Source organism: Gavialis gangeticus, unplaced genomic scaffold (assembly GCF_001723915.1).
Source record: "Gavialis gangeticus isolate Ggan-Ray unplaced genomic scaffold, GavGan_comp1, whole genome shotgun sequence".
In the NCBI taxonomy this organism is placed as follows: domain Eukaryota; kingdom Metazoa; phylum Chordata; order Crocodylia; family Gavialidae; genus Gavialis; species Gavialis gangeticus.
Genome location: NW_017729030.1, coordinates 22,216,447 through 22,232,057, shown reverse-complemented (window position 1 = coordinate 22,232,057; position 15,611 = coordinate 22,216,447). Strand labels below are relative to the sequence as shown.

At 41.2% G+C, this 15,611-nt stretch overlaps 1 protein-coding gene across 1 annotated transcript in view; it reads right to left on the bottom strand.

Moving 5' to 3' along the window:
• The window catches only part of LOC109301102 (bifunctional heparan sulfate N-deacetylase/N-sulfotransferase 3), a 176,865-nt gene that overhangs the window by 85,578 nt on the left and 75,676 nt on the right, over positions 1–15,611 (bottom strand). Inside the window, exon 5 of the mRNA XM_019522025.1 lies at positions 12,130–12,284. Coding sequence (XP_019377570.1) covers positions 12,130–12,284 — 155 coding nt within the window. The remainder of the gene's footprint in view (positions 1–12,129; positions 12,285–15,611) is intronic.

Below are 15,611 nucleotides of genomic sequence, written 5' to 3'. Positions count from 1 at the left end.
TTTAGCAATACCCTGGCAAGGTCTGTATCTTATTTGCTTCAACTATTACATGACTCTGAACGGCTGAACTAAGAGCCAGAGAACCCCATAAGGCTGGAGAATGTAGACTTAAGCTACTGGAAATCTATATTCCACATTGATCTTGGGGCCTACAGCAGTTTTGCCAAAGAGCCCTACTTCCAGAGGGGAGAATGAGCCCAAAGGCCACATAAAAATGTTTGGTGGTTACTTAGACTCAGAAGATCTTATGCACGCTAGGTCCAAGGTCTACATTGCTGCATAGAAAGAGGATAAATTTATACAATTGCACAAGATGTGGAAAAAAACCCCCAAACCAGCCAACCTTCATGAAGCCTTTCCACCACCATTTTTTTCAAGTTTTTAATGAATTAATATTTCTCTCTCCCTCTATCTATTGAGGTAAAGGGAGAGAGAGAAAGCATGTGAGAGAGCTATATATAGATATGTACAAATATGCTGACAATCTTGAAATCTGACAAATATTCATGGCTAACCGCCAAGGACTTTATTTTGTTGTCATCGTCACGTACAATTATTTCCTTTTTTTCCACCTAGAAATCTGTTGACATGTAAATAACAGTCAGTGAGTTTCATGTAAATTTTAATAGCCTTGCCTGACTAATTTCAAAATCTTAGATAGCCCCATCCTTAACAATGGTTAATTTGTCCCTCCAAATTCACATTGTTGTTTTTCTACAATTTAAAATGTCAACCCCTGCAATTTCAAATCTCTCTCTCTTCCTTTTTGCTGATTTAATTATTGATTTTGGTTATTTCTGGTTGTAAATCTATTTCTGTGCTAAAGTTAAATTCTGACATTATCCTATATTAGCTACTGAGGTTTCAACCTGTAGCTCATAGACAGAATCATAAGTTGTTCACAAGTCAAAGAGTGAAGAATTTTCCCTAAGCTCCTACTTCTTTTTGGGTTTATTCAAAAGTACTTTAGAATAAAATCTGCTACCTACATGTACAATGCACAGGGATGAAGCTAAGTGTGAAAGTATTTAAAACATCAATAATCCCACAAAAAAAATGAAAAGAGCATCTTCTTAATACTTTAGAATTTGTACTGAATGGCTTATTATAACAAAAAACATAACCTCACTTTTCTTCTGAGACACAATCAGTTGATATTGCAATGGCATCATTTTTCTTACCGGTTTTTATACTTTTTTTTTTTCTTTTCTAGTGAATTTAGTGCTTGCAGATGCTGGCATATTGACAGCCCTGAAGAATGAAACTTGCTTTTTATCCACAAAACAGCAATGGCTGTAGCAGAGCAATTTTTTTCAATATATTTTGCTAACATTCCTTAACCCCGACAACCTTTTTCAGTGAAATGGCACTTCATTTTCTGAAATCACTTTCCCTAGTTGCTGGGCTGCAACTGCCAATAATGCTCCTAACTGACAGGGAATTATTTTTGTGACCACTTATCCACCAGGGGCTGGACCTAGACTACTAGCTCTTTTACACAGGACACATGTACATGGTCATCATACCTGATCTATGATCATGTGGCTTGCTTTAAGCCATGTGACTGTAGATCATGTGTGGCATGTGCATGTGTTCACTGGTGCCAGGATTCACATGAGAAACCTGATTTAAGTAAGTCAGGGTGGGAGTTGGGGAGGAGTGGGCTGCTGGGTCTGTGGGTGGGGGGTGTCCATCATGAGGGGGAGGTACTGGGAGGCTAAAAACAGCTCAGTCATGGTGTAGGAGGATCAGAAAAGTGCACCCACAGATGGTCCAAATGTGTTCAGAGGTTTGGAAGATCGGGATAACCCAATTCCTATCTAACTTAGTTTACCTCCTTAGGTGAACTAAATTAGATCAAGCCAGCCATTTTTTGCCCGATTTAACCTCCCTGAAGTCTGTACAGACTGTCACTTAGATCAACTTAACCCCTAATGGTCAATCTAGCTGTAACTCTTCTTGTACCCATAGTCTACAGTGATCCACAAAATAGTAACTGCTTTTTGTCAGTTCTTGCTAGGGCAACGTTCCAATTTCTGACCTAGAAGCGAAGGGCTCATTAGTCCTCTGAGCCATCAGGTGCCCAATGGACAGAACCTATGGAGGGGGCGTAAAGTCAGAGCTACTGATTTCTGTGCCTGTGGAATGGATTCTCTTTGAGGCTCAGGTGCCCTTAAAGGTGTGAAGGGTGCAAATCACATTTCTTGTGCAGGCAAGGTTCTTTGGGTAGATGTGATATCTTTTATTAGACTAACTAACCAGTTGAAAAAGTCCTTCGTAAGCTTTCGGGCATAAACACCCTTCTTCGGGCAAATTTCTTGTGCAAGCATTTGCCTAAGGTACCATACACACATGTAAATACATCAATGAATTCTTGATGCTTTACATCTGCCTCTCTGATTAATCTTTCAAGCAATTCAAGCTCAAACAATTAAGGCTTAGTCTAGGCTAGGTTTTCTATAAATAAAATGCTACAAATCTATTATATCACAATGCTGGAAGGCTACAAAAGTAAGGTTCATTCCATTGGAAAGAAAAGATTCTCAGTGGAATGCAAAATGTTTTCTTGTAGCCTGGAAGACTCTAGGAAATCAGATCTTAAAGTTGTAGAATTTGTATTACAGTGATATTGTAGCTGTGATGGTTTAGGAATTATGCAAGAGGCAAGGTTTTTTTTAGGGTGATATATTTTACTAGGCCAACATATACTTTTTTCCTCAGACCTGAAGAATGTCTTGCATTTAAAAGCTTGTCTAACTCCATCCCCATCGTGCAGCTGGTCCAGTAAAAGATATTACCCAAAGAAATGCTTACCTCTCACAAAATCTGTAAAGAAAGCAAGCTATTTTTCATCATGGTAAGTGTTTCATCCTAGCTAAGTGAGGCTGGTAAAAAAAAATAACCTGGTTTAAAGAAGCAGCAATTTTTCAAAATTCCAATAATTTACTTTATTTAATTAAAATATATGTTCCCTTGACAACTTACAGCACATACAACTGCAAACTGATGGCATAGCCTGCTTAGTTTACAGGGGGCTTTACAGACACCCAAAAGTCTTGCCAGTAGGAACTATACAACATACCATCAATTACGCTACATATTATATATATAAAATATAATGCGCCTGATTCACTACTATAGAGGCAAAGTGAGTAATGAAAATGTATTTCAACAGTATGTAAATAGTATAGGATTTCATCCATTGATTTCAGTGCATGTGAAGATAAAAGATGGAAACACAATCAGTTATACCACTTTAAACTACTTAATTCCATTATGGATGTTTCAATTCCCTTTTCTCTTATCTTAATCTTTTCTACTTCACTTGAGCATGCAAAAGCATCACAAAGAATAATCTTTATAGAAATATCTGAGACTGTATTCTCTAATGTTCCATTTAATTTTCTTTATCCAGCTCTAAACAAAAGTCTGAATTTTTAAGGGATTTCTGGAGCTCTCACCAATATGCAATACAAATGTGCAATTTAATTAAAATCTTTATAATTATAAGCCTATCGTTTTTCCTATGTAATAGTGTCTTTATTATTTCTCAAGCACTGTGCTTCTGATGCCAATCATTTTACACACTGTACAGATTTTAAAGGTGCGCATTTTCATAGAACAGAAAAGTAGGGCTAGAAGGGATCTCCAGAGGTCATCTTGTTCAACCCCCCACCAGAATCAGGATCATGCCTATCACCCAAACCTTCCTATACAAATCCATTGTCTGACTTATTAATACAACTACATAGTCAACCCTGACAAACCACAAGGCATAATACCCTAACCTGCCACCACCAAATCAGTGGGACAATAGTGGCCAACGCCTTGCTGCTGAGAGAACTGTTAAAATATGCTCAAGAGATCCAAGGAAGGAGGCCATGCCTCCAGCTACAGAGGAAGGCAAACACCCTTACTCTATGGGAAAGCAAGTATAACAGAGTCACTTCATTAAAAGCATTTTTAAACATGACTATCAATGTAAAATATTTAAAGCATTAATAAAATGATGAGGAAAACATGAATCATCTTGACCTGAGAATTAAGTTGAAATCAAAGTACATACCATTTATTCTAACCCAATATTTTCAGTACCGTGTAGCTTGGACTATAATCCCAGTGGTCCTTGTTCAGTTTTAATGTTTTCAGCTTGAAGTGTACCATAGCTTATTCAAGCTCCAGTGGAACTTGCAGATACATAAAGCTGATTGGACTAAGTGATTTTTAAACTAGCATGGTTCTAATTTTGACTGAATGTTCACTCCAGGGCACTTCAGTCCAAGTTAAACCCATACAAGTTTAACAACTACTTAGTCGAATCAACTTTATGTATGACACACACACTTGGTTAGGGACGTCACTGATTGTTTTAAGTTATGAAAAGAAATGGTTTGCCAAAACCTCTTTTTTTTTTCCTTTTGGGTTTTAAGTTTGTAATCGCAAAACCCATGGCTATTTTAGACTCAGGCACATTCATATAAGAATCTGTGCTAGTCATCTAAGGGCCTCTCTAGATGCTGAGGTAAATGTGTGATAGGATCTGAAACATAAGTCACCCAATCATGTCTCCTGCCATGCCACATGTACCTAGCAGTAGGTGTGACTGGGCTCCAGCATCCGGTGAAATTATGCCTTATAGCCAGTGAAAGGGGGGGCGTGGGACTGCAATTTTGCACTCTTGCTGTACCAGCTCCTGCTGCTGAAAGCCCCACAGCTAATGGGACTCACAGCAGGTGGTGAACCCCTGCACCCAGGAGCCATGTCATTTGATGGCTTCCAGCCACAGAGGAACACCTGGCCATACTTCAATTAATGCTGTGATAAGAACAAGCCATAAATGTATTACATATTTTTTGTAGAATAATGTTGTAGCTTAATCCTTGTTTTATCATGCCATTAATTGATTGAATGTGTGGCCAAATCACAATTTAAGGCATGATTAACTGGTTAATCACACCTTAAGTGTAATGTGTAGATATGGCCTACTACCACTTTAGTCAATATGCTGGTTTTTAACTATATTATATTAAGTCCCCTTCTGATCAAAATTTCACATTTCAAACTATACCTACACACTCCTGGCCTTTCAGAAACTAAGAGAAAACAGTATTGGAAAAAGTGATGGTGGTTTAATAAACTGACAGATGCTTGATAGTTTTTTATGACCATAAAGGTCCTTATTTCCTAGCCCCACCGCATGCAGACCTCCTATTTTTTAAATTAGGCCCACAATCCTTACTTATATTCCTATACAAAACTCATGCAGAAGATTTCCATCCAAACTTGCCAGAATGAGGGAGGACTAAGTAGACTTCAGCACTTCATACTTAAGGGCAGATTCTACAGGCCATCCCATGCATCCAGCACACCTTGTGCCTTCAAGCAATCTGAAGTTTCTCTATATTGTACTAGTTGCTAACCACTCCTCAGGAATTGTTATAGTATAGAGGGATGAGATGGACATTAGATTCTCTGAACATACCTTCCTTACTACAGCAGGACTCCATGAACTAGATAGAAAGATAGTACTGCAGGGTTTGCTATACCAACCTTCTAACACAGAGTAAATCAGCTAAGTTGGACAAGCTACTCATTTTGGTTGCTTTCCACTTTCAGAGTACATAGCAAAGAGTTCTGAGATCTGTCATAGATCTGACTCATGCTGTCTATTTGTAGTTGGTTAAAACAAACCATTTCCAGTGAAGTGTAGGATTCTTAATCAATGTTCAGTTTATAAACAAACTTCTCTCTCTCCAGTGGGGAAAGGTCTATATATATATATATATATATATATATGAATGAAAGAATATGATGTAGTTTTATACAACACACACACACACACACGTGTGTGTGTATGTATATGTATGTATGTATATATGTACACACACACACACATAAATATATAGTAACGGGTATATATTGTTACAGGTAAGATTTAAAAAAATCTAAATCTATCTTTATCACCTCAAACCTCAACTGTCTGTCATACCTCAGTCCATCTTCAAATCATCTTTGGAACCAGAAATTGCGAAAAAAGGATTAGAGTACTGATCTGTCAGGCCAATATCCTATCTCTAACAGACAACGTACCAGCTGCTTTTGAAAAAGATGCAAGGGAAAATTTCCTCCTAACTTCAAATAGTTAAAGATTGACTTATTTCCTTATGCATGAGGGTTTATATACCTTTCAAAACATTTTTAAAATACTATAATAACCCTGGATATTTTTGTTGTTTCATTACTTCCCCTCTCATTCACCTCATCTCTAAAGAAAGGTCTTAATATTTTCAGTCTCTTTCAATATGTGCATTTTTCATATGCCTCTGATCATTCTTGTGCCTGAATTTCTTCTATTTCTGTAATATATTTTTGAGATACAGTGCCTGAAGTGAACATAACATTCCAGGAAGGGCATACTGCTGATTTATACAAAATATTTTGGTTGAACGGGGACTTAGAGTGGCTAATTATTAAGGTGCCTTTTCTAGTTCCAGAGTTTGAGCCCTGTTCAGAATTTGAAATCCAGGCTACAACCAGACAACCCAGATGTGAATCAATACTTGGTTATTAAGACTGGGGATTCAAAGATGGCCAGATATGACTAGAAAGCATTCTGCAGAGAACAACAGGAATAATTAGAAATCTAGGAAACACAGCTTTCAAGGAAAGATTGGAAGAAATGGGATTATTTACTCTGGTGAATATGAGGTTGAGGGGGGATTTGCTAATAGTCTTCAAGTACAAGAAAGGTGGTTATAACGATGATGGCGATAATGTTGTTTTATGTGGCTCAAGTAGACTGGAGAAGAAGTCACAATTTAAACTGCAGCAAGGGAAATGTAAGCTGTATATTAGGAAGCACTCACTATGAGCATGGGTAAGCATTGGAACAGATTACCTAGAGAGGCTGTGGAGTCCCCATCGTTAAAAGATTTTTTTTTAAATCAAATTTTTGGAGGAGATGGTTTAGATAGATCTTGCCTTAAGGTGTAGATCAGTGGTTTCCAAACAGCATTCTACAGAACCCTGAGTGTCTGTGACAGGTCATCAGGGGTTCAGCAAAGAGATTTGGGGTAACAGCAAAGTGGGGCAGGATGTGGTGGGCTGCCATTGCCCGGCTCGGTTGCCTGGCTCCGTGTCAGTGTTTAGGACAGGGGTAGGGGCTAGTGCCATGAACTCCCCTAGCGCCCCCTGGCTACTGTCTAGCTGGTGTCAAAATGGACCCTCACCAATCTCGTCCGCCACCTCTTTGATCTTTTTTAAAAAAGAGTTTAGGGGAGGCTACCCTTCCTTTCTGTGCTGACATGGTGCCTGCCTTGCTATGTCAGGCCTGGTCCGGTTGCCTGCCAAAGTTCCTTCTGTAGAGGCTCTCCTCAATATCCGTGCCCCCTCTCTCCTGGGGCCTGCTCCTCAATACGCATGCCCCTTCTCCCGGGGCCTGCTCCTCTGTGCTCATGCGCTCCTTGCCCTCACCGGGCTTCTAACTGGGCTCACCCCCTTTTGGAGCTTCCTCCTTCCGGGCAGCGCCCCACTGGGACCTACCTCTCATATGTCTCGCGGTCACCCGCACTCGGGCCCGCGCCCCGCACTCCTCACCTGACTCGGGCTGCTACTCACGCTTCCCGCACTCCTCGCGTTTCGCGTGCTTGGGGCTCAGGCGGCCTCAGCCTTACCTGGCCCCAGACCCCTTGCAGGGTTCTACGCCTGACTCGGGCCTAGGCTCGCGCTTCTCGCGCGCCCCTGCCCGCGCTCGGGCCTAGGCTCGCGCTTCTCGCGCTCGGGGCTCAGGCGGCCTCAGCCTTACCTGGCCCCAGACCCCTTCTAGGGTCATATGACTGACTCGGGCTTCTCACAGTTGGGGCTCAGCTGGCCTTAGCCTTACCTGGCCCCCAGACCTGCCTTCTTGGGCCTATGCCCCACTGGGGCCTACTCGCGCTTCTCGTGCCCACTGGGCCTACTCGCGCTTCTCGCCTGTGCTCGAATAGCCCACACCGGAGTCTCTTCCCCATGCCCACATAGCCCGCACCAGGCTACTACTTGCGCTTCTCGCGCCAACTACAGCACCCTCCCTGGCGCTCGGAGCACCCCCACCTTACTGGGGGGACTCCTGTTGAGGCCTCCTCCACCCCTACAGCCTCGCCCGGTCCTCCGGTCTTAAACACAATAACCTGAAACCAAAAACTCCCTTTCCTGGGTTATAACACAACTCCAAGCCAACCTGGCTATCTCTGTGTATCTTTTTCAGGGTTTCCTCCACCCCGCCTTATACACAGCCACTCTCCAACCATCAAATCTCTCCCTTATCCTTGACTCTGTTTACTCCCACAGAGTTCCTTCTCCTTGTGCTGCCCAAGGAAGACTGCCTCTGGCCCTAGCCTTCTCTGCTTATAAAGGCCAGGCCCTGCCCCCTGGCGGTCAGCTGACCCAATTAGTTGCCCTAGCAACTCCCAGCTGCTGCTCTGTTGACTGGCAGCTACCCATTTACTACTACTCAGTAGTAGGCACCCTAGTGTCCTGCTACAGGGCTCCTGGTCTAGACGACCTCCTAAGAACCTTTCCAGCTGTATTTTTCCACAATTCTATGAGAACTACATCACTCTCTTGGAGTCACTGCCACACTTTAACCATACTAGGTGGATGGACTTGGCTGGACTCTTGACCTTGCTTTTATATTTTTGTTCGGAATATCAATTTTATTAATATACCACATCAATTTATGCTTACTCTTTGCACGAAAAGCTAACTAAAACAAATCTGTCTGGGGCTCCAGTAGTGCTAATTTCACCTCATTTTCTATATATTTTCCAGCTCTGAGAGCCAAATTATGACTAGCACATGTATGAATGTGTTATAAGAGAACTGCTTCCTGTGCTTCTCTGCCATCACTTATCTAATCCTCCCACACAAGGTGACAAGGTGAAGCATAATTTAGCCTATAATGAATTCTTAAATAGTGAAAATACATATGGTTTTAACCCATGTTAAATAATAAGATGCGTTGCACATCAGAATATCACAGTTCAAAATCAGCAGCATTCAATTCTATGAACAGAATAATGTATGGCATGCATGTGTAAAACCGTGTGTAACCAAATTACGGAATAACATCAAGCACGTATCTATAATCTGCTCGTGCCTGCATGGTTGTTTGTGTCTTCTCAGATTCTCACTACAGTAACTTTTTTGTCAGATTCTTGCTGTAAAAATATAAACAAATACCAGGGCAGAATATGAGTATCGCACAGATATGTAGGGAGAAAATGAAGAAGGCCAAGGAATGATTTCAGATGCAACTGACACAGGATATGAGAGGCAATAAAAAGGATTCTATAAATATGTCAAAAGTAAGAGGAAGGTTAAAGAAACTGTGGGTCCCTTATGGAATGCAGAAGGTATTCTAGTTACAGGCAATGCAGAAAGGCTGAAGTATTTAATGCCTTTTTTACTTGAGTCTTCACAGATAGGGGCAGCTACCAGATGATGAGCGCAGTTGGCAGCAAAGAGAGGAAAGGAGTCAAACATCTTAGAGTAATGGCAGAACAGGTTAAGGATTACTTAAAGAAGCTACAGTTTCAATTTGGCAGAGCTGGATGTCATGCAGCCCTGAGGAATTGCCTGAAGTAATTTCAGAGCCATTTGCTATCCTCTTTGAGAACTCGTGGAATTTAACTCAGTTCCTGGATGAGTGGAAAAGGGCAAATACAGTGCCTATCTTTAAGAAGGGGAAGAAGGAGGATATGGGAAACTACAGACCAGTCAGCCTGACCTCAATACCTGGAAAAATTATGAAGCAGGTCCTCAAGGAATTTACCATGAAGCACCTAGAGGAGAACAAGGTGATCAGAAACAGCCAGTATAGATTCACCAAGAGCAAGTCAGGCCTGACCAATCTGATTTCCTTCTATAGGGTGACAGGCTCTGTGGATGGGGGAGAGCAGTAGATGCAATATTCTTGGCTTCAGCAAGGCTTTTGACCCTGTCTCCATAACATTCTCATTAACAAGCAACAGAAATACATACTAGACAAAAGTCCTATCAACTGGATATACTACTGGTTGGGTCATTGCACTCAACAAGTAGTCATCAATGGCTCAATGTCTAGCTGGGAGAAGACATCAAGTCCCCACTGGTATGTCCTGAGTCTGATATTGCTTAACATCTTCATTAATGTTAAGGATGTTGGGACTGAGGCGGTCATAATCTCCAGGCTGACAGGGGGATTCTGCAGAGAAACTCCCATCATAATCCCCAGGAGTCTGTCCTTGGTCTGATAGTAACATCTTCATTAACAAAAGGGTGTTGGGATTGAGTGCACACTTAGCAAATTTGCAGATGACAGCAAGTTGGGTGGAACTGTAGTTGCTCTGTAGGGCAGGGCTAGGATCCAGAATGATCTGGATAGACTAGAGAAATGACCTGCAATCAGTCAGATGAGACTCAACAAGGACAAGTGCAAAGTCCTGCACTTGGGACAAAATAACTGGATGCACAATTAGAGAGTGGGGAATGATTGGCTAGGCTGCAGTACTACAGAGAAGGACTTGGGGATTACAGTATACCATAAGATGAATAACAGCCAACAGTGTGCTCTTGTTGCAAAAACAGGCCAACAGCATACTGGGTGCATCTACATGAGATGCTAACTGAGCAGTAGCTGAATAATACTATGCAGTAGCGTGTCCCAGCACAAACAGTGCTAATATACTACTGCATTATATTATTAGGCTACTGCACAGTAGTGTTACTAAAAAGGCATTCGCTGGTGTTACTGTACAGTAACTCCGATTACTGTGCATTTATTTAGTACTTGTATAATCAAGTACTAAATAAATGCCCAGTAACTATTGCACAGTAGCGTCTCATGTAGATGGACCCACTCAGTGGTAGTAATAGGAGTGTCACAGATCAAGGGAAATGATTCTTCCACTCTACTCAACATTAATGAGGCCTCACCATCTCCAGTTTTGGGCCCCACACTTCAAGAAGCATTTGGACTGAATGGAAAAATACAGCAGAGAGCAGCACACATGATGAGAGGCCTGGGAAGCATGACTTGTAAGGAAAGACTGACAGAGATAGGGTTATTTTGTCTGGAGGAGAGAAGACTGAGGCAAGGATTGATATCAGTTTTCAAATTCTTGAAGGCTCATTATAGAGAGGATGAAGATGGTATTTTCTCTGTGGCCATAACAGACAGGGCTAGGGAACATGAAACGTTTTACTAGATTTCATAGCAGAGAATTCTTTAAAAAATTCCTAATGTGGCAGACTTGGACTATAATTAATCAAATTAAGTCTTCATTCCAATACTCTCTTTCAAAAAAACGTGTTTTTTTCCAATGAAATTTCATAGATAAATATAAAAAAAAATTCTGATAATATTTAAATGTTAGTGAAGTGAAATATTACAGCTTTTCATGGCAAAGTGTATTTTACATATAAACCAAAGATACTGTAAGCCAGCTTCCAGGCAGTTGGAGACCATGGGTGGCCAGCCCCCTACGTTATCTCCTGCCACATGGGCACCCCAGCATGGTTTTCCCCCAGTTCTGCCACTACGCCCAGTGTGCCCCTCTCCCACTACATGGGCAGTGCAACACACCTCCTTGTCCCTGCCACATGTACTTCAGAGGCTGCCTGGCTCAGCCTGGCTCCCCCACCAAACTGTGTACCACCCCGCTTGTCTCCCAGTCATGTGTGCCACCCACATGCCATGTGGGCAGCCCATCTCTGTCCCCCACCATAGAGCACAGGCACCCTGCCCACCACCAAACTTGCATGCATCTCTGACATCCAAACCGAAAGGAGCCCATAGGTTGCATGTTAATCCTTTGGGTGGTTGGGCAGCACATCTCTTCCTTGGCTTCCCCCTGCTGCATGGACAGCCCTGTTGTAAGTTATTACTTATAATAAAAATACCTAAATCAGAATAAAAGATTTCAGTTTTATAGTAACAGACTGTTTCAGTTGACCTAAACTTATTATTATTTTACATTTCACCGTATATAAAATTTAATTTATTTTCGGGTACTGGAAAAACAAATCTTTTAATAACAGAATTTCCCATAAAAGAAAAATTACAGCTCCTGCCCAGTTCTACTCAGTACACAATGCACAGATGTTACTTACTAATGCAAATTTTTTGTTGAGAATCATCTGCTCCACTAGTGAAGATTCGTTATGGAAAAGATGAGGCTGCATGTGACTCCACATATGGGGAAACCACCAGAATTCATCCACTGACCCCAACAACAGGTCATCACCTTCATCCTCTTCTTCTGTTCCTGCAAAGAAATCCCCAAGAACAATATATCCAGTTTTGTTACAGGGTTAAAATAGTCAGGAAAAAATAAGCTGAATATTTGTCATATAAAGTGTGATGTATAAAATATTATTTCAAAATGATTGCAAATAAGAGTTTTAAAACCTCCTAAATACATTAAAATCATAAAAAAAAAAAAATAAAGCACCACCCAGCTTCTGTTAGACAGATCTCAAATAAGTAGTTCAGCATTGCCTTTTCATTCAACCAGTTAGACGACAGTACTATATGGGGGTGGGGGGCGGAGATAACCTATTAGTAAAATAACCTATGTAGAAGGTGGTGTATAAAGAGATTACGAGAAAGTTTTTACGAATCCTTTTCAGGATTCTTTATCTAGATCATCCCCACTGCAATCAGTTCTATTATCCTTTTTACATTACCTGAGCCAGTGGCTCTCAGCCAGGGTGCCACATTGCAAGTATTGCAGTGTGGGCCAGGTAAAACTGCCCCATGTGCAGGGCTGTGACACATGTGCAATCCTCCTGCATTAGGATTCCCTGATAGCCCCTAAAGCAGACAGGAGAGCCAGCTCAAGCTGTAGCCCTTCCCAGTGTGCCCCCCCACCCCATGCTCCTTCCAAAAACAGAAATTCCTGGGTCAGTTCCACCTGCCCTGCATGCTGCTGACTCCAGGAAATACCGTGTAGGGTTGGACTGGGAAGGATGGCAGTATCAGCTGGCCCTCCTGCCTGCTTTTAGGACTAGCAGAGAACTCTAATGAGGCAGGAGGGTACACACTTGTCCCATAGTCCTTCCTCGTCTGGCTGTACAGTAGGCATGCAGAGCAGTTTTACCAGCATGGTGACACCCAGTTGAGAACCACTGAGGCAAGCTGAGAACAACAGTGGTGCTGCCACATTCAAGTTGGAGAGGGATGCCCTGACTGGAAAGGTTGAGACCACTAACTCTAGCTACTCTGTAGCATTCTCCTACCAGCCTCTTCAGGGTATCTTATATGAGACTAATTGTTGCTTCATCTTGTTCGCTGTGGTTTACCAGAACTCTTGGTATGTCCATTGCTATTTTCTCCTTTTGTATATTTCCCATAAACCACACACATTTAAATATCTTGCTTCGGGTCTTTCTCCGAGCATCATGTTGCCATTATAATTTGACACCAAATGTAATTATTTTGTTCACTTTTTATTGTTCTGACTCCTTTCCTTGCAAAACATTCCAGTACTCTATTTTGTGCACCAGATGTATTGTGCTCTTTCTAGCACTCTATCCCCATTTATGCCTCAATTCATCTCTGCCCCAATTAACATTCTATCCCCTTCATATCTTCCTCTTCTCATCAGTGAATCATGTCAGATTTATTCCTTTGCCATCCAGAATTTTACCTTCTCTCCATCAGAGACAACAGAGCTAGAGAAACATGTGAAAAAGGATAAAATGGGGGCAGTCAGATGTAATGATGCAGCCGTCTGTCTGGGATCATTAGACTTTAGGACTCTATTAAAGCTAGTGGCTGTGTCAGTTTCACAATATGGCCATTTCAGGGGTGGTCCAACATCAAGAGTCCAGGACTATAGTAATTTTGGGACTATGCTTTTTACACATGCCAGCAAAGTAACTAACAGATGTGGCTAAAACTAACCGGGCAAGTAAAAAGAGGATGAGCAACTCAAAAAGGAGACAAACCCTAAATAGTATAGGGTTTACTACAGAGGAGATAGTCTCTACTAATTTACCACTCTGCAATGTGAGCCAGTTTGTACTACCAACCTGCAGTACAGCTGCCCTTACCAAAAAGGAGTTTTAGGAAGGACAGTGTACCTCTTAAAGGTACAGTGCCTGTCTCTTCAACTCTGACATGAACTTGTGTTGTCTTTTATGCTCTTGATTGCTGAGGGCCATATTCTATTTTTCCCCAACTTAATGACTCATTCCCCCTACTCCTATTTATACAGCTACTTTAGTTTGCCTGCATACATTTTTGTTTGTTTGGGGGGTTTTTTTTGTTGTTTTTTGTTGCTATTTCACCAATTTAAGCTGCTATAACAACTGGCAATATGAAAGGTGAAATCTGTGGTCTTTTAACGTACAAAAGTCTCCGTAAACCCAACAAAATTAACCATCACAGATTGTGTTCCTCTGTTCAACAGAGTCCCAAATTTTTCCAAAATGATGGTGGGGAGGGAGAACAAGGTAAAATAATAAGCATCATCTAAAAAATGGAAATTTTAGGTGAAAAGGCCACATTGCTTCTTTCTTATTGCAGGATTGTGCCAGATAATAATATATTGTTAGGCTTTAATCCACTCAAGTTCTATATCACTCAAGGTGTTTTCACCTTCTTTCTGAAACAGACATATTATTTGGTCAAACTGACAAATTTGCAAGTTCACTAGACTACAGAATTTCAGTCCAAAAACATTATATATATTTTTTGTTTCCTATTAAAAAGCAGGATTAAAAGCATAAACAGAGATTTTCAAAGACAACTGCAAAGGGTTAGGTATGTAGGGCACAGTTAGGTATATTTATTAAGCAGCACAATTTTCCTGAGCACTCAGTTATCACTAACTCTTTCTGCCAAATAAGCAATAGTTCCAAATATCAGTCACATTTTAAGTGCCTAAAAATTGCTTTAGGTATCAAGGTATCTATGTCACTATTAAATCTTTTATAAATTGTGCAAAAAAATGGCTAAAATTTGCTTTCTTAATTTTTTAAGAGACTTTTCTGAAGTGAGATACATGCACTCTACTCGTGATTTTGGAACATGCAAACACAGATACATAAAGCTTATATACCAGTTCACTGATTTGACTTGTACAAACAGTAGGGCATATTTATTGACCACAGAATGACATTTCAGTGTGCCTGAACACAGAAATATATAGGAAGCATTACTACTGTGACAACTGTGTGCTAATACATCTCTGGAGTTTGCTTTTTAATTATATCTTCTCTGCATTGCCTTTGCTTATTCACAATTATAGAAAAATGTCCAGACTATAGGAAGAATGGTCTCCTCTTGTTTTGCAAGACTGGGACCTCAGGGCTTGAGCCTACAAGGAGCGTTGAACTCCCTGGAGTCAGTAACAAGTGAAGGTGTCTGAGTAACACAACATACTCATAACTTTCACTTTCAGGCTGTTAATCTGGGGGGGGGAGGAGGGGGCAATCTTTTCGCTGGTGTGCCACAAATTATCCCCACACCCTCCTCAATCCCCAAATGCCATGCTATCTCCTTCCCTTGTCCAGTCTTCCAATCTGCTTTCTGACCTGTGCCCCATCTTCTGTTCTGCTTTCTGCTTCCTGCTCTATCTGCCAGTGTG